The following is a 25,023-nucleotide window of genomic DNA, read 5'->3' as shown; positions in this document are numbered from 1 at the left end:
TCGTAACCATTTCAGCAAAAGCTATTGTATACAAGATGCTGTGACAAAGATTTGTAATAAGCTAAGCCTTTCAAGTAAGTCAAACACCTTTATCAGAAATCTAACATTACAGCTTGCATATACAGTAAGGCTAATTAGAAAAAAAGTCTAAACTATAGTTGCTATATAAAATCACCATTACATTAGGAGACTATTTCAGGACTGAGATCTCTTTAGTATGTAAGAATTATTATTCTGCTACAGGTATGTTGGTCACCTGTCTTACATAAGGACAGTCACATCCCTCAGAAAATATTTCTCATTATATTAAATGCAGTGCACCTAAGAAAAGGCTAGCAGATGACTCTCATCTGAGAGAGAAGTACAGAGGCATCCATCTGCTAACCTGACCTCTGACCTACTCTTGAGAGGAGTCTGCTGCTTACCAGGGGCTCGTATCAGGGATGCCACCAAGAGGCTGCCAAGCCTTGGACGCTAACTACCATTATTCATTGTTGCTGTTTCACATGGGCATCAGTGATGCAGCCAGGAGCTGCGTGAGGAGTGTTAAGAGGAATTACAGAGCCCTGAGAGCAGCAGTGAAGGACTCAGGAGCTCAGGTAGTTTTTTCATCAGTCCTCCCAGTTAGAGAGAAGTGGTTTGAAAGGGCCAATTGAATCTGTCAAATCAACAGATGGTTACAGGACTGGTGCCAAAACCGGGGGAGCATGGGACTGGCTTTGAGAAACCTGGTCTGCTAGGGGCTGATGGGATCCACCTGTCAGAGACAGAGATAGATGTCCAGAGCCTGGAGAAGGGTCATGAGTCAGCAGGAGAACACCTGAAGAACAGCAAAAGAAATTCCAGCCACTAAGTCAGCTTCATCGGGAGCCCAACTCAAATGCCTCTACGCTAACACATGTAGTGCAGGGAACAAACAAGAGGAGTTAGAGATGCACACAGGCCTGCACGGCCATGACCTCATTGGCAATATGAGGATGTGGCAGGACGGCTGTGAAGGATATAGGCTCTTTAGGAAGGACAGACATGGGAAACAAGGAGTGGGCACCACACTATGTCAGCGAGCAGCTGGAGTGCAAGGAGCTCTGCCTGGGGACAGATGAGGAGCAGACAGAGAGCTTGTGGGGCAGGATTAGGGGAAGGCAGGGACAAAATAGTGGGGGTCTGCTGCAAGCCACCTGATCAGGAAGAACAAGCAGATGAGGCCCTCTCTAGACAAAACAGAAGCAAGATAGAAGCAGCCTCACATTTGCAAGCCCTGGTTCTTATGGGGTACTTCAACCACCCCACTATCTGTTAGAGGGACAGCACAAGAGGGCACAGGAAATCCAGGAAGTTCCTGGAACACATGAATAACAAATTCCTTCTCCAAGTGACAGAGGAAGCAAGGAGAGGCGCTGTGCCAGACCTCATTCTCACTAACGTGGATGGGCTGGTGGGAAACATGAAGGTCAAGGGCAGCTGTAGCTACTATGACCATGAAATGGTGCAGTTTTGCATTCAAAGGACTGTGAGGAGGGAGCACAGCAAACTCACTAGCCTGGACCTTTTGAGAGCAGACTTTGACCTCTTCAGGGGTCTGCTTGGTAGAGTGCCATGCAACAAAGCCCTGAAGGGAAGAGGAGCCCAAGAAAGCTGGTTAATACTCAAGGATCACCTCCACAAAACTCAGGAGTGATGCATCCCAGCAAAGAGGAAGTAAGGCAAAAACACCAGGAGGCCTACATAGACGAACAGAGCTCCTGGCCAAACTCAAGCAGAAAAAGGGTCCTACAGAGAATGGAAGCAAGGACAGGTAGCCTGACAGGGATACAGACACATTGTCTGAGCAGCCACGGACCAGGTTAAGAATATCAAAACCCTTTTAAAATTTAATTTGGCCAGGGACATCAAGACTTCTACTGGTATGTCAGTGATAAAAGGAAGACTAGGAAAATTGTGGGCCCCCTCCAGAAGGAAACATAAGACCTGATTACCTAGAATATGGAGAAGGCTGGGGCTCCCAATGACTTTTTTTTTTTTTTTTGCCTCAGACTTCACCCACAAGAACTCTCTAGCCACATAGCCCAAGTCCCAGAAGGCAACGGCAGGGATAGCAACGGCAGGGATAGGGAGAATTGTGAACTGCCTGCTGTAAGAGAAGACTATGTTCAAGACAATCTAAGGAATGTAAAAGTGCAAAAGTTCATGGGACCTGATGAGATGCATCCAAAGGCCCTGAAGAAACTGCCAGATGTAGCTGCTAAGCCACTGTCCATCCTATTTGAGGAGTCATGGCAGCGCAGTGAAGTTCCCAGTGACTGAGGAGGGGAAACATAACCCCTTTTAAAAAGGGAGGAGAGGAGAAGACATGGGGAGCTACAGGACAGTCAGTCTCACCTCTGTGCCTGGAAAAATCATGGAGCAGTTCCTCCAGGAAACTACGCTAAGGAACACGAACAATGAAGCGGTTGGTGACAACCAGCATGGCTTCACAAAGGGCAGACCATGCCTGACAAACCTGGTGGCCTTCTACAATGGGGTTACAGCATGAATGGACAGGGAATGAGCAACTGACATCTACCTGGACTTGTGCAAAGCATTTGACACTGTCCCCCACGATATCCTTGTCTCTAAATTGGAGAGACATGGATTTTATGGACGGACAACACAGTGGGTGAAGAATTGGCTGGATGGTTGCACTTAAAATAGTCAATGTTCAAGTGGAGATCAGCGCTTAGTGTTGTTAGTGTTGTTCCTCAGAGGGTCAGTATTCGGACCACCACTGTTTAACATCTTTGCTGGCAACACAGACAGTGGATTCATGTTCACCCTCAGCAAGTCTGCCAGCAACACCAAGCTGCATGCTGCAGTTGTCACACTAGAGGGAAGGGATGCCATCCAGAGGGACCTGGACAGCCTCAAGATGTAGGCCTGTATAAACCTCATGAAATTCAACAAGACCAAGTACAGAGTCCTGCATCTGAGCTGGGGCAATCCCAAGCACAAATATATGCTGGGTGGAAAATGGATTGAGAATGGCTCTGGGGAGAAGGACTTTGGGGTGTTGGTTGACAAAATGTTCAACATGAGCCAGGAATGTGTACTTCCAGCCCAGAAAGCCAACTGGGCCCTGGGCTGCATCAAAAGATGGATGAGAAGAAGGTTAAGGGAGGCGATTCTCCCTCTCTACTCTGCTCCTGTGAGACCACACCTGAAATACTATGTTCAGCTCCAGGGCCCCCAGCACAAGAAACACATGGACCTATTAGAACAAGTCCAGAGGAGGGTCATAAGGATGATCAGAGGGCTGGAGCACCTCTTCTTTCACCTACAAAGGAAGGCTGAGAGTTGAGATTGTTCTGCCTGGACAAGAGAAGGCTCTCTTCCAGTACCTAAAGGGGGCCCATAAGAAAGTTGGAGAGGAGCTCTTTGTCAGAGAGTAGCGATTGAACAAGGGGTAAGGGTTTTAAACTAAAAAAGGAGAGATATACATTGGACATTAGGAAGAAATTCTTCTCCCAGAGGGTGGTGAGACACTGGAACAAGTTGCTTAGAGAAGCTGTGGATGCCCCATCCCTGGAGGTGTTCAAGGCCAGGTTGGATGGGGCCCAAAATAATCTGATCTAGTGAAAAGTGTAGAGGGGTTGGAATTTGATTATCTTTAAAAGGTCCCTTCCAACCCAAACCATTATATGATGAAATTAAATACAGTACAGCTTTGTTTACAGCAAGGTTGTAGATACTAAAGGTCATTAAGAACACAGGTTTAGTCTGCAATTAGTAATACCTTTTTTATTAGTAAAAAAAAAATACCTTTAATACCTTTTTTTTTTATTAGTAATACCTTTGGTGTTTTATTTCTAAAACTAACCCCCTCTCTTTTCACCATACATTTCTCCTTGCACCACCTTTTTAAACTTACCATAAAATTTTGTTGAAGAGGTGACCAAGAATACATTATAGGCACAGATGCAACAGCATTGAGAGTCTTTAGTGGGATGACTTGTTTTGGAAAATCTATGTCACTGGTAACAGAGCACTGAAATAAAAGGTTGAAATTACACTTACATAGCAATTTCAGGGGGGGAAAAAAAAAAAAAAATACAGAAATCACTCTACAATGAACAAAATGGTAAGTGTTTGTCAAAATTCGCTAGACCTGCCTTTGAGAAATGCTTCAGATTTGTATGGCATAATAAGAACAGGTTTCACAAGAAAAAAGATGCAGGAATTATTTGTTTTAATACCTCTGTCAATAGAACATGTGGTGTTTTTTTTTCCTCCACATAATACTAAAGTGACTGTGTTAGATACTTAGTATTTTATTCAGACTATTCAGCCTGCCATAAGCCATTTTTTGTACCTCAGAACAGATTTAGTACCTTTTGCTGCTACACTGGTCTTAGGAGTATTTACTGAAGCCATCACAGGCAGATGAAAATTCCCTTGGCTTTAGATCAATACACTGCAGAAATCATGTATGATACATGTTAAAAAATAAATTTTTATTTTAATGACATCAAGACATCTTATGGAAATTGATACTTCATATATGCCTTGTTAACTCCTGCCCTGCTTACTGTCTGTGTATCTTTATACTATAGCCAAATCTTTGATTATGGTCACTGTTTACAAAGAGCAGAGGAAAATTAACATCTTACTGTGCAACTCTGGACATGTCAATGAGTTGGTTTTTTTTTTTTTTTTTTTTTTTGAAATTCTAATGTGTATGCAGCCTCCGAAGAATAAACATACCACAGAAATACAAAACAACTTCTAGGTTATTCTTGCATCAATTCAACAGATAACAGATACAGAGATACAGATCAGATCTTCTCAAGTAGTTGAACAGCAGTATGAAAAACTCCTAAAAAAATGTTACAAGCCAAAGCAGATAGGAAAATACAATGCTAGGTAAAGTACAACAAGGAAGGAACGTAGAACAGCTATCATAGCTACCTGAAAGGAAAAAAGGAAGTGGAGACAAAAGATCTTTCTCCTTTCCAGAAGGGAAAGATGAACAGAGCTTCACATTTCTAAAGAAATACACAAAGTAATATAACAAACAGCATATAGAGACAGTACCCCAGTAGAATGATACAAGCCAGGTTTTTTATTTTATTTTTAAATACGCAGGCAATGAAGTTAGATTTCTGCTGTGTATATCAATACTCAAGACACTGTGCTATGATAGTGCTTTATTGCCATTCCAGGTTAATATTTAGTTTTCTAGCTAGCAGCCTTCTAGCACATTTTTCATTTAAAGAAAAACACAAAAATCATTACTTTTACCGTTGGAACTAGAAATCTCAGACTGTGTCAAAATGACTCAAGGTGTTTAGTACAAAGTCCGTTATGTTCCCCCATTATTTAGGTATGGAACTCAGCTTGATGTTTATTAGGCTAACACATATGTGGTATTGTCTCTTGTTGATGCTAACTGCACTAGGGACTGGAAGAAACCTACATCATCAGCAACGCCCTACAGACTTCATCAAGAACACCAAGTTTCTCAAATCCTTTCAATCAAGTAACTTAATTTCTAGCCATTATCCTATACAACTCTCTGAAGAAATTTAGCATATTAAGAAAGAAAAAGACTTAAGTAATCTTTCAACACCTCTCATACTACTTTCTTTCACTTCTCCCACTATGAATTATAGCAATCTTAAATCAAGTAGTAGAGTTCTTCTAATTCATGGAGACAGACTGGTTTTGAATACAGTAATTAGTGTGCTCCATCAGTTCAGGCAAGAAATCAATTCAGGCAAAAGAGTAAAATAAAAGAATAGTAAATCAAGCTACAAAAAAAAAAAAAGAGCAATAGAGGAATGGTGAGACATGATCTTCTATCAAAAAAATGAAAACTGGATGTATACCTCTCGGTTATTATGAGAGGTTCTGATCCCAAAGTGCCATATAATAGGTGTAGAGCTGTACATGAGAGCTGCACATTCAATCATGCTTAAAGGGAAACACAAGTGCACCTCTATGATATAAAGAAAATCAGCTTCCCTCTAAAATTTTAGGAAAAGGAAAGCCTGACAAATTTCCTTGAATAGGAAGGTGTTGCTTTTTCTTTTTATAAACCTGTATGCAGTAATGTCTTCATTCTCAGTCTAATGAGAAGAGTTAGGTTTTCAGATAATTACACATGAAGCATCCTCAAACTGGATAAGTCTGAAGTGTCTAAAGAGCAACTGACAAACAAGATAAATTAAGCTGGGTTGAGTGATGGAAGTTGGAGTGGACTCCAACCACTATTTCAGCTACCAACATGACAGCCAATTTAGGTGTTCAACTCAGCATCAGAATCATGGAAGCTTTTTTCACAAATCTAGTGTTTAGTCTGAATATGCAACATAATGGTGTACCAACTCCTTTCAGAACCTGTATGTTTGAACAACTCTAAGTATAAAGAAGACTTCTTCAAATAGTTATGTTCACACCTTTCATGTGTTTTAACTTAGTAAGAACTAAAGTAACTAGTCATTTGTACCACAGGGGATCAACTCTGATAGAAGCAACACTAGACTCCCAGTATCAGTGAGACTGAGACAAAATGATTTGATTAAAGGATGCTGAAGTACAAGCCACGTATTATCAGAAGTTTTGGGCTTGTGGGACACTCAAATACCCTGCTATTTCGTGATTTCCAGACAGAAGTCATCTGATGGAAGTTATCTGATGGATAAATAACTCCTTTACTTGTAAGAAAATTGTTTAGTTGCAAAGTCATATCAAGCTGGTAAAAAAATTAAAAGAACAGCCAAATTTATTGTAATAAAATTAAAACATGCTAACAACCTTGTAAGGGGAATTACCACAACACATGTTAACCAACCTCCCTGGTCCCGCGCAATGAGCTCACAGAAGTCATGATGTGTACAGGCTGTATCCTACGTTGTTTCCATTCTTGATTTAATATTTCAGTTCTTTCCAGTATCTTCTGACGATTAGAATTAAACATACTCTAAAAATTAATCACAATTGTAAACATTACAAATAAATCAAAGACTATGAACTAATCTGCTAACATCTTAAGGCATAACATATACTAAAACCAAAAAATTTAAGAAGCTGCTCAACACTGAACTGGCCCAGTTTTGCTTAAGTGTCAGACTATAATAGATTGTTATCCCTTTCTTCGACTGAAACCAAGTTCTCACATTTAGAGCCTTACAGGTTTAACATGGAATTAAATTCTAAAGAGAATTAGAAAGAGTAGGTAGCTAAAGGAACTGCCGTACTTGCTCTCCAGTCTCTTCTGATACTTTGCACACTTGATTCAATCATATACAAATGGATCACACCTACTTGCAATATCAGAGTTGAGATAAGATTCAGTATGTTAACAAAATATTTCATAAAACTGTTATTGCAGTTGTTAACTGTAGGACAACTTTCACAGTCAATCCAACTCATACTACAGAAGAAAATTGATTTTGATATCAATTTTTAAACAATCTAACCAAAAGATGACATACCTTTACTTCATCTGCACGTCGGAACCTCTTGAGCTGCCTCAGTCTCATATATTCTGATTTCACACGCTTTCGCCAACAAATTGGTCCCTTCTCAGATTTTTTTCCGGTTTGACCCATGATTATGCTGCAAGAGACAACATCATATTAATACTACCAAACCCATCCCCTCTGCTTACAAAAGAAGTTAGAGCAATGGGAAAAGCTGGATAGAGATATTCCTTTAATACCTAACATACTTAATTCCTTTCAATCATACACTTGAAACACCATCCCAGTCTAAGTAACAACCACCACCACCATTTCCACTGTTAACTGGAAATAAATCAGACACGTTAAATAATGGAAAGACAATCTCAATTTTTAGGTAATATAGAATATCAAAATCGTCTCAGTTAGGGTTCAGCCAAAAGACATGTAAGTGATAGACACTGGAAAAAGTAATTTTAATTAAGAATCAGTGAAAGACACTGAAGGAAAGTAATCTTAGTTACAAATCATGGGGACCATTCACATTTGGTTTAAGCACTCCTAATACCTACATAAATAAAAGTACCCAATGTATTTAAACGAGTAAAGCAGAACAAATCAAACTCCCCACTGCAAAGAGATAGGTTAGAATCCATACAAGCAGTCTTGTAAATTAGATTCTGGGCAGCAATGTTCAAGACAGACAGATCTTCCCCTCCTCACAGGAAGGGTCATTAAGATAGTAAACCCTGCAGTAGGCTTCTAGAGTAGATTTCGAGTGCACAGATGTACCAAGTACAGTCTTCCTCATCAGCCACTCAATTGCCAACGAGTTCTAGAAATTCAGACGTACATAAGTTTTGAGACAGACCTCACTCTTTTCTCAGGTACAACATGAACAACTAAACTGTCCAGCTGTTTGCAAACAGGACACAGATTCTACTTTTACTGATCACCCAGCTAGTACCAAATGCTTCATTTTTATGTTTCACGACCATTGGCACTGAAGTTGTATTTTATATTACAGAAACTGCTGGAACATGTAAATCTGCTCAGCATTTTTCAAAATCAAGGACCATATACTGCACCCATGCTGACAACTCTTTTGACAGCATTCATAAACAAAGCCACTACTACACTGAAGACTTACTTCCTCTCCAGAGTTACACTGTAACAAAACCTGTATTTCACTGAACAGCTCACAATAGCCATCAGAGGCTGAAAGGCTTAAGTGTCCAGTTGCCCAAGAAAAATGCTTTCTCAAATGAGCATAATCAATTTGAGCAGAAACAATTCTAGCCTTTATTATCAAGGTACAATATAAGTAAAGATGAACAGAAATGCACTCTTCAGGCTTGAATCAGATGCCCAGTGCCACTTCTGCCACACCATACCACTCCACACCTGTCAGTCACAAGTAAATACTTAATTTAAAAGATCTTTGTAGGCAGAGCTCAATTTTCAGCAGTTTTGTACTGAGTGGATTTGAGTGCTACAAGAACTCATGATAATCTTGAAAAGAAAAATCAGTGCAGATCCTGTTTGTTCTCAATACTATGCCATAATTTACATTAATTTCCAATGATTACAATATAATCATTGAATAAAAAGTAATAGTCTAAGAGCCTCACACATATTTGTACACAAGAGATTAATATTTTGGAAGAAAACATACTGGATATTCAGGTTGAGATTAAAAACAAACAGCAAAATTCCCAAATCATAGGAAGTATCCTTTGAGGGAAAAAAAGGCAAAGCATACATGATGTTTCCCATAATGCAAGAGAACCTGACTTACACAAAGGGGAGGACAGTAAACTAGAAGGGAGAGGTCAACCTAGAGCAAAGGAGTCAAACACAGCTGATATGTTTCCATGCCTCAAGGCAGCAGGTAGAATCTACCTGTATTTCATTTACCACAACACAAGTGACTACAGGAGAAAGAGGTTAAAGATAATTAAAGTGAAAAATCACAATCCATTCATGTTAGAGCACAGTGAAAAGGATTGGTGATTCAAAATGCACTATGATATTGATTAGAGAATGGCATAAAAGCATCATGGAAAAAAAAGTAAATGCATTGTATTATATGCTAAACTAAGCAAAGGAAAAATATGGAAAAACATCCCTTTAACTGGAAATAAATCAGACACGATAAATAATGGAAAGACAATCTCAATTTTTAGGTAATATAGAATATCGAAATTGTCTCAGTTAGGGTTCAGCCAAAAGACATATAAGAAGTATGAAGGAATTCAAAAGATAAATGAAACCTCAGCTGACAACACTAAAGTAGCACATCCCATTAAGAACAGGACAAAACACAACTTATGTTTATTTTAATACTGCATTCAGCACAGTCCGTTCAATTTTAGATTTTTGCAAAATCATAAATGATTCAGGTCTTAAAAAAGCATTCTCAACTTAAATTAAATTGCCAGATAAGCCCTAATCAAAAGTATATCTGCATGGAAACCATATATAATTAGGTTAATAATAATAGAATGATGGGAATTCTGTTTATTTTATCACAGATCTGAAATACTGCCTCAGAAGTCCCCAAAATTGGAGTCTAAAACCAGAGAGAAGTATCTCCATCTAATAAACAAAACAAGTATATTCAATTTACCCAGTAATGAACATCATGGTTACATGGTGTGCTAAAATGAGAAGAAAAATAATTCATACTTTACAAGACAAATGCTTCCTTTTAAAATACTACACACAGGTCATTCATCTCATAACAAATGAGTTTTAAAAACTCTTTTTTCAAACTAGCACTAGTTTGAAGCTGCTATTTGAGGCACAACATGGACAACGGATTTAGTATTGAAGGTACCAGATAAAAAAATCCTAGAAAATAAAGAAATATGCTACAACTTCATATAAGCAACAGTAAGAAACATTTCAAGATAAAGTAATAATGCTAATGTGCAAAGATCAGTGGGATACACACAATACATTAAGTCAAATACATACAAACAAATTAGAAACGTCCTTTAAATGGCAAGTCCATAGTAAGACAAAAAGCACTGAGTAGAAAGGAAGAATACACATGTATATGTTAAACAAAAAATACAGCTAAGAAAAAGTGTTATGGATACAGGGTTGTATAATATCAATTTTGAAAGAAATCTGTTTTCATTTATTGTTCCTTTTCTTAGCAGCAGTTTTGCAAGCCAAGTGAATCATATTTGTAAGTTTCTGGGCAGTTGAACATCTCTAAAGCAGAATTATATTACATTTTAACAGATATACCGCAGTAAGAGTAATTGTTCTTTTGTCCCCATGTCTCAAGGGGAAATATTAATGCATTTTCGTAGAGGACAGTTAATTCCCATGGTGCATCTTCATAGTAGGACTATAGAAATTATCTATGATACTTTATTAGCACCAGCTAGAAGGTCTACCAAAAAAAAAAAAAAAAACAAAAAAAACAAAAAAACACTGCAGAAACTAAGCCTGAGAAACTGGGCTAATATATTGCCCAGACAAGGACAGCCTACTATGCTGGGTCATTGCTAGGAGAGGAAAAATAAAAAAAAAAATCAAAGATGGATTCTTACAGAAGGATGCTGTACACCTCCTTTCAGGGATGGAGATAATTTAGAGAACTAAAAGACTTCAGAGAACCATCAATGTAAACTTGGCTTCTGGAGCAAATCCAGGACTTGTAAAGGTGCTCTCTCAAACCTACTGTTCATTCATTTGCACTAGTACCTGTGTGTAAGGAAAACCTTTTCCAAATCACCTTCTACAATTTCTGCAGTTCACATTTGTATGCAACTCTAAGCTGCAAACTACACTTTACTACACAAGAAAAAAAAGCCTGTACATTTTCATTAAATTATTTTGTATGGGATTTGCAGCTAAGGTTGCAGAACAGAAAAGCTAGGGATATTTTTAAGACTGATTTTGAAACCTTTTCATTAAAAAGTTTCCAAATATTCCCTACAATATCACAAGCTAATTCCATTTAAGAATAGTTAAAGCTGTCTTAAGACAACATAATGTTAAACAATTTACATTTAGCAAATAAAAACATGATTCTGGAATATCTTTGCGCAAGAGTGTGATTCAGACAGCCCCCAGTTGAGTCCTTCTTCTCAATTTTCCTTTCTGAATCCTGGTACTTCTATTGCTTAAAATCTTCCCATTTGTTCATCCTCTTTGATGAAACAGCCTGCAGAAACTGTGCAATTGCTCATGATCTCAGTCCTGAGACTTTTTCTAAAAGAAAGATACTGTACAGTCAACTCAGTCATTATTTATAAGCAGATTATCTCATCTCAAAAAAAAAATAAAAATAAAAAAAGAGAAAGAAAGCACAACTCTAAAGCAGTTATCTTGTCCCTAGAGAAAGCTCATTTCCCAAAGCACAGAATGACTTCCTTGCAGACCCTGAGCCAACCTTGCCTGATCATACCTGGCTTCATACTATAGAGAACAGCCCTGACAGAGCTTCCTGCATCTATTTGCAGAAGAGGGAGCACTGAGAAATGCAGTGAGACACACCAAAGGAGTTCTAGCTTCAGCTTGGTAAAGATCTCACTCATTCCAGACTGGACAATCATCCTGACACCACAAAAATGCACAGAGATGCTTATGCCCCATCTAAACAAAGTCCTCAAGTCCAACACAGAGCAGAAGCTATCCAGTCTTTCCACAACACAGGACCGCAGAACTCCAGTGACCCCACACTGTCTACTCTGTATAGCAGTGTCCCTACATTCCTCTCCACATATCTCACACCACCCCTGTTTTTCCCATTACCAATAATATTGCAACTAATTCCCTGAGCTATAGCCATTTCATAGCATTAAGTACACAGGTGGGTAGAACTGGGTGTTAGTTATATTAATGGAAGGACCAACACAATTTGAAGCAGAGCATCATCAAATGAAAAGTAATAGAAATAATGCCTCTTTTTGACCAATGAGGAGCCTTAACTATGGTATTAGGAATGAGATACACCAACCCAACTAAACAATGACCAAGAAAAACCGTACAGAAAAAATAGACACAGAGGTGTTCTTTTCCATTTCCATTCATGCTTGCCTAGCTGGAGATGAAAAACAACAAAATATGCAAGTGTCTTACAGCATGCATGCTTGTACTAAATAAACTCCATTAAGCATTTCATAATGAAATTTTGTACAAGATCCATATGCTGTACACTAAGTTTTAAAAAACTGCATGAGCTTAAATCTGACAACTAGTAAATGTCAGCAGCCAAAGTGTATATAATACATCTACAATTCACAAGAGACAATTAAGTACAGAAAAATATCCATTCATATTGCTGTTTTGCCTACAGAACATACAAATGGCCTTATTTAAAAACAACATCCTTTTTTTCTTCAATCGCTTTGATAAACAAGCACGTGGATAATTCTCTAAATTAGGCAGTCTATTCAAGCAATCATACTGCTGTCAAAGACTATATTAAAGCTCCTCTGGCTACCCTGCCAAATTTCAGGAAAAAAAATTAAAAATTGTAAACCATGAGAGCATAAATGAGGAGAGTCTGCCCTTATAAGTGAATATTATTAATTCTGTAACTGCGCTTAATATTAATATAATATTGTTACAGCTTAAAATATTGTGTATCTTCTGACAACTCAGAAATTCTTTTTTGAGATATTTAAGAATTAAAACATACTGTGCACAGCACAACTTCCAAGTCTTTTTTTTTTTGAATTTCATATATGCTCAAAATGTCATTCCTATGCTTCAGTTGTATGTATGCTCCAATACAACACTGCACTTAGGAGCACTCTTAACCAAAAGTTTCAACGGTGAGGGGAAGAAAATACAAAACCCAACAGACAAAGTGCCTACGCAACTTGATGCAAACCAATGAACAATCAAGTCATAATGTTTTTGTTGCCTAGAGCAATGAAAAAATAAAATAATTCAGTTTGGGGAGGGTGGAAGGAAATACTACCTCTAGAACCTCACATAAAGCCAAGTGTGAAAGCTTTCACATTTGCTTCTCAGAACCTCAAGAAGTAGGGAAACTTACTGAACTCCACAGACCTGCTCAGCAAACTACATCCTATGTCCAGACCTCTGCCACCTCACTGACAACATGAACACAGTGACATACTGTCACTACATTCCTTGGACTGACGCACTAGTGAGCTCAAAGCACTCATCTCAGCTAGCTTCAAGAACTGTCACTTCAAATGGCATAAAATTATTAATTTATATTCAATATTACATCACAAAGATACTCATCCAAGTTGAGGGATGTGATTCTCTCCCTCTACTCTGCTCTTATGAGACCCCACCTAGAGCCCTACACAACCTGTGCACAGCTACAAATCAGGAGGGAATTATGAGGAACTTTGGCCAACACTGGGGCCACAGGGGAAGAAATAGCGTGTGCCATTGTACCATAAAGAAGCCCTGGTTTTATACATCAGTTTGCTCTGGAGTAGCAGACATGCTCTTTAGCTGTAAGCCGTTATCAGATCCAGACAGCACACATGTCCCTCACATTATGCATATACAGTTTTATTAATGACAAAATTACCATATATTAAACCCTATCTGAAGTCATTATTGAACTTCTTCATTTATCTACAAAACTTGGGTTCAATTACAAAAGCCACACCTTCCATGCTATTTTCTTCAAATTAGTAAAAATAAAATTGTTCAGGCAGCATGATTAAAGATAATTCATATTCAACTCAAAAAGCAGAATGTTAGCAACAGGAAGAAGAAAGGATTAAAGACTTCTCCATAAGCCTAAACATACAAACAAAGAACCAAAACCACACCTTCACTAGAAAAGAAATAAGACAATAAATGTAAATTACTAACATCAATGCATTCAGTGTATACCTAAAGGTGTAAGTTCACAGTACTTTTAACTTTCCAAACCCATCTAATAAAAAACTCAGATGATGTTCATATTACAGGATTTTACACAGTACAAAGTAGTATAACAACGTAATATATAAATACTACTAAATGATTGATCAGCTACAGCCAAGTAGCTATCAGCTACACTAAACCAAACTTTATTGCTTAGAAACTCTTGGAGATGTATTTTTAGTATTTTACTTCATGCAGTCTAAATGCAAAACAAGCCAATACTATTTATGAACCTATTCTGAAGGCCTTCAGAGTAAGCAGTTTCCAGCAGACTCTTATTACAATTATCAAGCACCTAAAAATAAACCAACATATACATATTGCCAGACTTCAAGAAATCATGTCAAATTTAATTATAATTAACTGCTGTAATCTGCATCCTTCATTTACTCCAAACTTTTATTAACCGTGTAGATATTAATGAAAAAAACTCTGGTCAAGAAACAGTATTACTCTCTCAGGCAAACTAAGAAAATTTATTTATTTCTGTGATTTCAGAGCTAACTTCTTCCCTATGCAAGTTATAGGGTGAGGGGAAAAGACACCCCAGCACCTGAATGGCCTTTTTACCTGTGTTATGAGCACACATATAAATCATCTATGCCTAGGTGATCTATAGCTGCTTGCTACTCTTTCTGCATTTTCTAAAGAAATACAAAAACAGTTGTCTTTCAAACTTATCTGCGTAAAATAGCATGTTCTCATTTCCATGGGAAGAAAAACACTTTCAAGGCTGTCAGCTCTCTGTTGTCAGCTTCTGCATTTCAGACACCAAACCACATTGACTAACTAGAAATCTCTGGGTCAAATACAACATTGGAAAGATTAGCATAGTTTATTAGTAACATTCCACTACATCACATTCACTCTACAAGATTTTTCACAGTGATAGATGAGAATAAACTGTAGTGGTTTTTTACTGTAATATATTATAGAAACATAGTATTTTAAGTTTACAGTGCAATTCAATTTGTTTAACCAAGAAATACTTAAAAATTCCTATCTATGCTCTAAAATATACTTCATGTTATTCCATATGCTGAAGATCTTTATCATTGAGAATATTTAAATTTCAGCATTGGACTTTCAATAAATGTTATCAAGTTAAGCTATCTTCCTCAGACATTATTTGTTGTCAGTTTCACCTAGAAAAGACATCATTTATCCTTTGAATCAGTGGCCCCACATACCTCATCTCCACCTCTACTCAGCCTTCTGTATTGTAAGACCTAAGTGCTTATGATTCTGTTAATCAAACTAGGTCAGGAAAAAAAATCTGGCTGAACAGCCCAGAAAATAAACATACTTAGGTTTTCAAATACAAATTTTCAACAAAATCAGTTCCACAGGCAGGTTTGTTCAGCAGCCACAGGAATACTTGAATCAACACAAGGGAAGGGGGTAGAAACAAGAGGCAAAGAACTGAAATTGGAGAGGGTAGGAGTTTATGCCAGTCCTGCCTTCAACAGAAGTGTTTGTCAAGCCACACTGTATCACTGCCACAGTTTTACCAATATGTAAATGTTATCCTTACCAACCAGAAACGTTTAGCAAGACACCCATGCCAGACCTGCCACTCTTTGGCCACATAAAAGCCAAGAAGCTTGTCGTGGCCTACAGAGGCTTAACCTCTATTGCACTCTGACAATATCTAAAATAAGTATACTTATTTATGAATCTAGGCTATGTAGGTAACTCTAAACAGTTCATCTGTCCTTCCTCACTCTGACAGACATCAGTGGCTGTGGCTGATGTAGGCTAATACAACACTCGTGACCAATTCTAGTAAGATTCCGCGCTCTGTGAGTACATTCTTGATTACTCAAGAGATGGAAACTCTTAGACAAGCTATCATCAAATACAAAACTAATTTTAACAAGGTATCTAGAAGAACCATCAACTTCTTCAGATATACCAATGCCATAACCCTGAACTAAAGAGGAATGTCTGGATGTGAAAGTAAGCATCCCAATCTCAAAATGACTCCTTTCCCTCCACCTTAAAGTTCGCAGCACACCCCTGGTTTACAAGTAGAATTAAAAGCCTATGTTCCAATTGCAGCGTGGGCACCAAGGCATGTTAGCACCAGCCCTAATACCCAGACAGATAGGTAACAGCCATAGACAGACCTTCCAGGTAATATGGCAGCATCGAAAGCAGGTTTGCTGCTACTATAAATAGACATTTTTCTTACAAGCAGTCTCATCACAATTAAGCTCGTATTTATTAGAGTACTGCCAGTTACTTGCAATTAGCATTTGCAACACTAGAATACATTTTAAGTAGTGAAATCCTTTCGAAATTGGCAGTCTGTCACTACAGTATTGTTTCTTTGAGATAACAGCTTAAAAGTTGTCACATTCAAGGCCAGTGCACTCCCTCCTCCCCAACGTGCAACATCAGTATTTACTAGTGTATTAACAGTTGCCTAATACAATTTAATTTTGAGGAAGAACATTGCAACTTAACCAGGACTTAACAGCACAATCACACATCCATTTGCTTTTGGAAGGTGATGACATATGTCCTCATGTACTTCTTGGCTAGAATTGGGAAGGGCAATGGAATCATAAAATGGCATACATTTCTTCTCTTCATTATCTGCCTACATTACCTCTGCATCTCTGATGGATTTAGAGGGCAAATATGGTAAGTTTGATTGTGATGATTAGTTCTGCTAAATCAGACCTTTTCCCCCCTCAGAAGAGGCTGACTGGTCTTGAACTGGACCAGAAAGTCAAAATTACTCAAGCTGGCAGAGCCAACACACAACTGGCAGGGAAGAGCCATGCAGACAGGGTCATGGGTATGAAGCAAAGCCTCTTTCTGTCGATACCAGCAAGCTGCTTGAGAGTCTCCCCAGCTTGCCTTAGACTGGAACATTTATCTTCCATACCACATGTACCATACTATTCACACTGTAATCTTTTTTTTTCTTTACAAGTCTATGCACAATCAAAGCAGTTAACATGGCAAAATACTTGTGTGAGTAGTTTTCAAGAACTGTGCTTCCTGCTCTTGCTCTATCAGCTAAAGATTACCCTGAAAATGATTCAGTGACTGGCAAAACAGTCTATAACTTGCCTCTGTTAGCTGCCAGTGGAGGACAGGTATAGAAGATGTCTGTAACAAATGAGAAGTTAATGCAAGCTTTACAGTTCAGTTTTTCTCATACATCCCATAACAGCCATTCACAACAACTCTCTATATTCAAATCAACAGTTAACAAAAGTTATTTTCCATTTTCTATTATTAGTACAAGTCTAAGGCTTCAAAATATGGTTCTGTCTGTTCTTAAAAAGACTAGAAGGAAACTACACGTAGGGATCCAAACTCCTAAACAGCCTCTTTTAAAGATGTTACGTTTTCATCTGTTTTGTGGCCTTATCAAAACTGGAAGTCATTTCAAGAATTTAAACAAATATTCCATGAACAGTGTGATGTCTCAGAAATCAGCACTAAATCCAGATGACCACAGAATTTGAGTACTACTCTAGCCCTTCTATGGAGACATGCTAATATGTGCTAAACAAGAGCACCAAAGTCAACAAGCAAGTCTCAAGTGAGGGATTTCACTTCAACATAGGGAGAAAATGCTTCACAGCAAGTACAGTCCAGCACAGGAACACATTAAGCAGAGAGGTTCTGGAATCTCCATCCGCAAAAACATTTTAAAAGTGGTCTGGAAAAGACACTGAATAGCCTGATGCAATTTCAGTGTTGGCCTTGTCTGAACGGGAGACTGGATCAGATAACCTCCAGATTTCCTTGCCAACCTAAACTATTCTAAAAGCCAACAAAATTCTGAACTGGGCCTGCCATCTCAAAACCAAGGGCCACACTGTTTTTAGAACTGATGCTACCAAGCTTGCGTGCTGTTTAAATTCCAATTTAATATTTCAGAAGATGGAAATATTCACCACTACACTCTAAAATTCTTGATATTTCAGTCAGCTACATGTAATTTGGAAAACAATATTAAGGGAACAGTAATTTCTGAATTAAAGTGTTTGGGAGCTTAATCAGATTACAATCTTTAGTTTGGTGTGTAATCACTGGTTGTTCTCATCAGTATAAACACCCCTTGTACTAGAGTCTCCTTTAACAACTCCAACTCGTTCACATATTCCTTCCCACTACAATCTTGTGTTTGTTCATTTGAAGAGTCTGTCTCTGCTTAACACCAGTTGGAACCTTCAGCTCCCCCTCATATAAAACATAAAAGGCAAAGAAAGCTCTTTACTAATTAAGAAATGTATTCTAACTACTGTGCTTCATACTCTCCAGAAACTTACCAATGTTTTTAAAATGAAGAAATTAAGATGCAGTGTTCCTTTCAAAGCCAGAAAAAAGATCACTTTTTCTAAAACCATAACAGCGTCAAAGTAGTAACTTTGCAAGTTCTGCTTCAAGAAACCATCATTCACTGTCTGAAGTAATGTATCAGGGCAACAGGCTCTCCAAAATAAAGGTGTGTTTTGTTGTTGTTTTTGTTTTTCTTTTTCAAAGGGAGCAGGACTAGAAAAGTGAAGGAAAATGAAAGGAAGTAAAGGGAAAATTAGCTGAGAAAGACTTGTAAAGGGATGTTTTTTCGAGTGAGCCTTCTTCATATTCTAATAGAGTTCTTCTTATAGCCCAACTTTTGTGCCTTTGAAGTGTCATTCTTTGCCAACCTTTTACATACTGTAATTTAAGTGAATAAAGCTTTACTTTGTTCTTGGTGTGATTAAGATCAGGAGCCTGATCTTTACCCTAGAACGTTAAAAATAAAAAAGAAGAAATAAAGTATTTAAGTAAAACCTAAACATATTCTAGAAGCTATCAATAAGCAAGGAGTACACGTGCACTGTAAGCAACTGCTGTGACCTGCTTCCCTGCAAGTGAAATGCTGTGCCTTCTCAATTATTTCTTCCCAAGCACAATACTCTCTGGGCCTTTTGTTACTATACCAGCACCCCCTTAACTTAATAGTACCCAGTTGATACTTCAGGATATTCAAGGTTATTCACATTTCTTCTACATTCTTTAAGCAAGTATTTCAGCTCACATTCAAAAACATTTTTCTTTGCTAAAATTTTCACCCTTTTACAGCTACCTATAAGGTATTACTCACCCAGGAGCGTATTTTCACTGTCAGCAACTGATTTTTCTGCTTTCACTTCCAGAATGTTTCCAGTCCTACCGCATTCAGTCTGATGCTAAAGTCACCAGCTTTTTTTTCCTGTGTTTGTCAATCCTTATAGCTTTAAAAACATTGAGTAATTCTGAGAACATACTTAAAACAGCAAGTTTTCTTATTCAAAAAAAGATCAGTTTTACATTTCAAGTTTTAAAGTTACTTACTCTTCCTTGTTAAACTGGTCCCTTACCCTTTCACATTCCTTTATTAGGAATAATCCTTTACATCTCACCACTCTTTCAAAAGAGGTTTAAAAAAATCACTACTTTGCAGCATATTCACTCTTTTGGCTATCACATGTTATCTCGATCCACATAGCCACCATACACAAAATAACTATACACACCCTTTTTTCTTACATCTACTTGAATGGCTATGATTGAACTACGAGTACACTTTCATGACATATTTAATCCAATTAAGCTACATACTTCTGTCAGAATTGCCAGCCTGCTGTTCACTCACTTGTTCATACTGTTACCTTTTGTGTCCTAGTCTAGAAACTGCATGACCATACGCTGAATAAAGAAATTAGCTGTAATTAATTCTTGTTTATTTGCAGTATTACTCCCCAAACTAAGACTATCTGGGAGTGGTTACTAATTCACTATAACACAGGCCAAACCTTGTAACTGAGCTGATCGGTGTAATCAGTTTCCTTTAAATGGCTGATTACAGCCTTCCTATGAAAATAAGGCCGACGGCCTCATTCTGCATACATCCTTTACCGTAACTTCTGATACAAATGGCAAGCATAAATCATATGTGACATTTCTTAGAGATAACTAAGTTAGTTATGCTTTCTGCAATATACTCATAAAGGTCTGCAAGTGCCTTGGCATTATGAAATGTTGCAGTACGAATTCTCATTTTATGAAAAGCAGAAAACAACACACAAATCATGAAAACCATGCAGACACTGACTTACCAAACCTAGCAGCAGATTCACTGAGATGCCACTGTAGTTAACCACAATTCAGAAAACTCACTGACATGCCTGTTCTCTGTCCCAGCCACATAACATAATTATATACGTTACTTCACAGTAGCTACAGTCCTGCATTGCATCCTTAGACCTTGCTAGGATACGCTTTTATTTTAGATATTAGGAATTCTAACCTTCAGTCCAGTTATCAACCTGTTAGAAAACCCTGTTTTCATCCCCATGCCTAACTCATGACTTCTGCTTGCTTTGGGCACATCTGCCTACTTTAATCAATCATCATTTCTCATCTGTTTTTAACATTTAAGTGAACCTTTTCAAAAAAAAAGTTTCTCATCACTGACCAAAGATTATACCAGACAAAACCTGTACAGATGGCTTGGACTTTCAAGTGTCACTGCTACTTTCTGCTGACATTGCTACTAAAAGACTTTTACCTACCACTTGCTCATGCATCTGTGCTATCATTTCCCTCCCAACAGCAGGAGTATTTTCATAGCCAGTCACTGACAGAAGCAAGAAAGTCCTTTGGCTGAAAACACCTTATGTCTCTTCACTGAAGAAAAGTGAGCATCCATTTCTACTGTCCCCACCTAACCACATTGTGAAACTCTGGCCTTACACATTCAATTTCCAACTCCTGAGAGCACTAACCGCCTAAGATTGCGGATCGATTTCTGAATGCGCTCAACTCATACTAAAACTCATACCGCTATTTTCTGAGATGCTTACATGAGAGTAAATCAAGACAGGAAGGAAACAAGTCAGTTCTAGTGCTCTAAGAACTGACATTTTCTTCAAGCATTTTCCCCCATCTCATTTTTTTTTTTTAAACGTATTACTTTTCCTCCCACAGTATTTTATTTCTTGCTTTCTCCTAATAGTTCATTCTCACAGTTTAACACTATGTTGCTTGAATAATAGTTGTAGAAACTCCTGAAAAGAATATAAACTAACTAGGCAGACATTAGAAAGCCCCAAACCAAGAAAAAAAAAAAAAAAAAACAAACAACACTGCCATCTTTACCACAGCATGGAACAGGGAAAGAGAAGAATGAGGAGTAAAACAGATCTTGAATATGAAAAGAGGAGGAAACACTCCTCCACTCCCTTTTCCTTCCTGGAAAAGGGGTAGGAATCTTAATTTTATTTATTTTTTACTATTTTTACATTAGAATCTTTTATTTTCTGTGTTAGAAAGCTATGAAAGGTAAGTAATAACCGGTTATTTAACATCTCTTTATCCTTATTATTTTATTCTTATCTACCAGCATGTTAAACTCAGAGCTTATAAATAACCCAAACATTCTGCAAGTACTTCATAAAATTTATCCCAAACTTTTTTTAGCATCTAAAATAGTTGTAATCAATCTACTTCAAACATGTTTAAGAAAATGCAAAATGAAACAGGTAAGAATATACATAGTCTTGACAAAATTCCCCAGTCATTTTTAAAACTTTTCGCACCAACTACAGGTTGAACAGACACAAAGCACCTGAGTAAAATCCAACAACAGAACTGTACCAGAAATGCAGTTTATTGCAGATTTACCACCAACCGTAAGGATGGAAGACAATGGTTTGAGGGCTTTTTTTTTCCCAGTAGTACACTGCCTTTGGATTTACATTTAAGCCATCTCATTTGAGGGAAGTTCTTCATTTACGACATTTACTAGTAAAGACAATGGAAAGGGTTTCATTCTCTTTAATAAAGAAGAAAACTAAAGAGTCTGTTAATATATAATTTCAATGAGTTCCTAATATACTTCCTTAAATATGAGTAGGACAAAAAAAAGTATTATTTGTTTTCAGACAGCCATTAAATATATATAAATATAAATCTTTACTAGAGTTCTGAAGCAGTTTGCTCATGCTAACCTGTAGCTTTCAAAACTTCCCTTCAAAAATAAATTCCTTTCACTGTATCCCAACAGTTTCAGGATAAAATAGAATTAAAAAAAAAAAAGACAAAATGTAATTACTGAATATCATGTAAGAAGCAATCATTTCAATGATATTTCTCCCAGAACAGTTAAACATATGATACTTCTAGAAAAATACTGTTTGAGAAATAGAAGTGATAAACTTAAGTACTTAGGGATGTGGGGGAAGGTGAGTAGAAAACAGGGAAATTATAACCACCGGGGATTTTTTTCTTTTTAATGAAAAAATCAAACCAAAATTGGAACTGAAATCTCACTTCAGTTTAGGCAATATCAGCTAATAAAGCTATTTTTTTAATTTTTATCTACACTTACGTTTTTAACTATATTTGCAGGCACAAGTGAGACTATTTGGATCCCCCGCCCCCCCACCAAAAAATATGATGTAAAAATCCAAATAAAAGAACAGCAATGAGTCTCAAGCCTTATTTTTATAATGTTCTTTATAAGTGACCATTAAAACCATTCCACACCTCTAACATAAGATGAAGCCTGGCTGTTTGTCAGGAGACGGTAAAGCTTTAGACATAAAACTTAAACTCTCAGTTGCTCAAATGCCTACCTCCAAATCTCTCCCCTCACACTCATTCAGATGCCCAGAGGAGTTAGATGACTCCCTTGTACATTCCAAATAACCTCTGTTGCCTAACACCTCCACCTCTTAAAATTCAAACCTTTTTGATACCCTGGATAAATCTAGCAGAAAAAATAGCACTTGCTGCAAGCATCTAACGCATGTCTACACAGGCAAAATAATTTGGGGTGTGAATTTGGAGTTCAGTGACTATTCCACCCTAACTAGTTTTGCGGACACACCTTTTTTTGTTTTTACTCTAAATACATTAAAATACCTAAAAGTTCTTCAGTTCAATTCACACACACAAAAGCAAACCACACTCCAAACTGAAAAAATCCTGCCACATAACAATTAAGCAGTTCAATAGCTATAACATACCTCTTCCTCTGCATAGGCAAATAGCTTAAACTTTCAAAGACATTACACAACCATTTATGCAGACAAGTCATATAGAATTTATTGCAGATAAGTGTGTCAAATTTTGGAGCTGAATGTGTATTTAGAATATTTGTAAATTGTCTGAGCAATTCCAAAACAAACTTCAAACAATGAAAGCAACCAAGAGTTACTTAGCCAACTCTCATCCCTAAAGCTCTCAAAATAACTGGGTTTAATACAGAGCATCCCTATTCTAAAAAGCATACGGTGATTAATTCATCAGCAGATTAAATATTGCTTATAAAGGGGGAAAAAAAAAAAAAAAAAAAGATCCTGCTTTTCTAGAATCTTTATTTAAAGAATAAAGAGAATTAATGAGAAACAGTTTAACTTAAAAAACAAAAAAACAAAAAAAAAAAAAAACAAAAACACTCCAGTGAGAACTCAGCTACCTTAGGCTACAGATGAGAATTATGAGTAGTTCCATGGCTCTGGGACCATTTCTGTCCCCCGGTTTCAAAGCAATGATATACTGAACACCAGTAATGGTCAAACTATTTTAACACTAAAACAACATATGTCAATCTTCTCTCCCAATATTTAAACAATGGATTCAACTTTCCACTAAACACACTAGTTAAAAATACTCACTAAAAACATAGCATAAATTGGCAGGCAGATAGCTGAAGAGTTAACGCAATGGACAGACTTAACGTTCTTCCTAGTTTTAAGTTGTACATAAAATCAACTTAATGACTTTAATCCATTTGCCATGGTACAGTTTTTGCAGGTATATCAGGTCTTTCTAAAACAAGCCTGATTTATCACATAAAAAGCAAACTAGGTTCTATCTCTTAAATTTCGTCTTACTAGATGAAAGTAAGATCAGACACCTACACAGAAGAAATACACAATTTACCAGATCCACTCAGCCTAAGAAACATAGAAAGGAAAACAGCTCACAGTTAAAACACATGCATTTACTAGTAAGATTTGAGTTTGCTTCCTTTCAAATACTTTAAGTTATGTCTAATTGCTTTGAGATTTAAACTGAACACACAGGCTGTGAAAGGGAGAATACACAGCAGAGAAACAGAACCAACCATGAAAAGGCAGAATGAAAGAAGGAACCAGATGCAACAGAAATTGACAAAGGAAACAGCCTGGGTCTAGATTAAAAATAATAAAATTAACACATAAGGAAATCACACTCTCCTGCAAGTATTTATTTTTTTTAGTTCACATATTAGAAAGCCTAGAGTATGGACTGCAATGTGCACCACTTTGCTTGCATAGCTACACATGTATCATTTAAGCCGGCACCAGACACATATAAAAAAAGGTGAAAAAATGGCAAATTCATATGTACTCCTGAAATGGCATATCAGAGAAGTCTTTATCTGCATACAGAATGATGACAGCACTGACAGCTTTATCTAAGATTATATTAACAACTGAGGTATCTGAAAGACATTTTGAAGAACTACGTCACATTTTCAAGCAATTGCCAATATTGCACTGATCCACTCACATCACTACATTGTTATTGTTATCTGAAGCAGTTAGAACATGCCTGGTATCTAACTACATTTCCAGATGGTCTTCTCACCTTAAAAGTACTCCTGATTTTACCATTAGAAAGGAAGCACTATATGCATTATGAATCTTTCCATTACAATAGTGCT

At 37.3% G+C, this 25,023-nt stretch overlaps 1 protein-coding gene across 6 annotated transcripts in view; it reads right to left on the bottom strand.

Annotated features, from left to right (window-relative positions):
* EZH2 (enhancer of zeste 2 polycomb repressive complex 2 subunit) overlaps positions 1 to 25,023 on the bottom strand; it is a 56,325-nt gene that overhangs the window by 27,261 nt on the left and 4,041 nt on the right. For 3 of the 6 annotated variants that reach the window (XM_082755198.1, XM_082755199.1, XM_082755200.1), the window contains exons 2-4: positions 7,470 to 7,593; positions 6,827 to 6,955; positions 3,905 to 4,021 (exon numbers count right to left, since the gene is read on the bottom strand). In XM_082755198.1, the coding sequence (XP_082611324.1) occupies positions 3,905 to 4,021; positions 6,827 to 6,955; positions 7,470 to 7,586 (363 nt within the window). In that variant the 5' untranslated portion in view covers positions 7,587 to 7,593. Of the gene's footprint in view, positions 1 to 3,904; positions 4,022 to 6,789; positions 6,956 to 7,469; positions 7,594 to 25,023 lie in introns of those variants that run through there. The other 3 variants (XM_082755201.1, XM_082755202.1, XM_082755203.1) reach the window with 2 other exon arrangements.

The sequence above is a fragment of the Aythya marila genome, assembly GCF_965140915.1.
Source record: "Aythya marila genome assembly, chromosome: 2".
In the NCBI taxonomy this organism is placed as follows: domain Eukaryota; kingdom Metazoa; phylum Chordata; class Aves; order Anseriformes; family Anatidae; genus Aythya; species Aythya marila.
The sequence above is the reverse complement of the archived record's forward strand: the minus strand, read 5'-3'. Positions and strand labels throughout refer to the sequence as shown.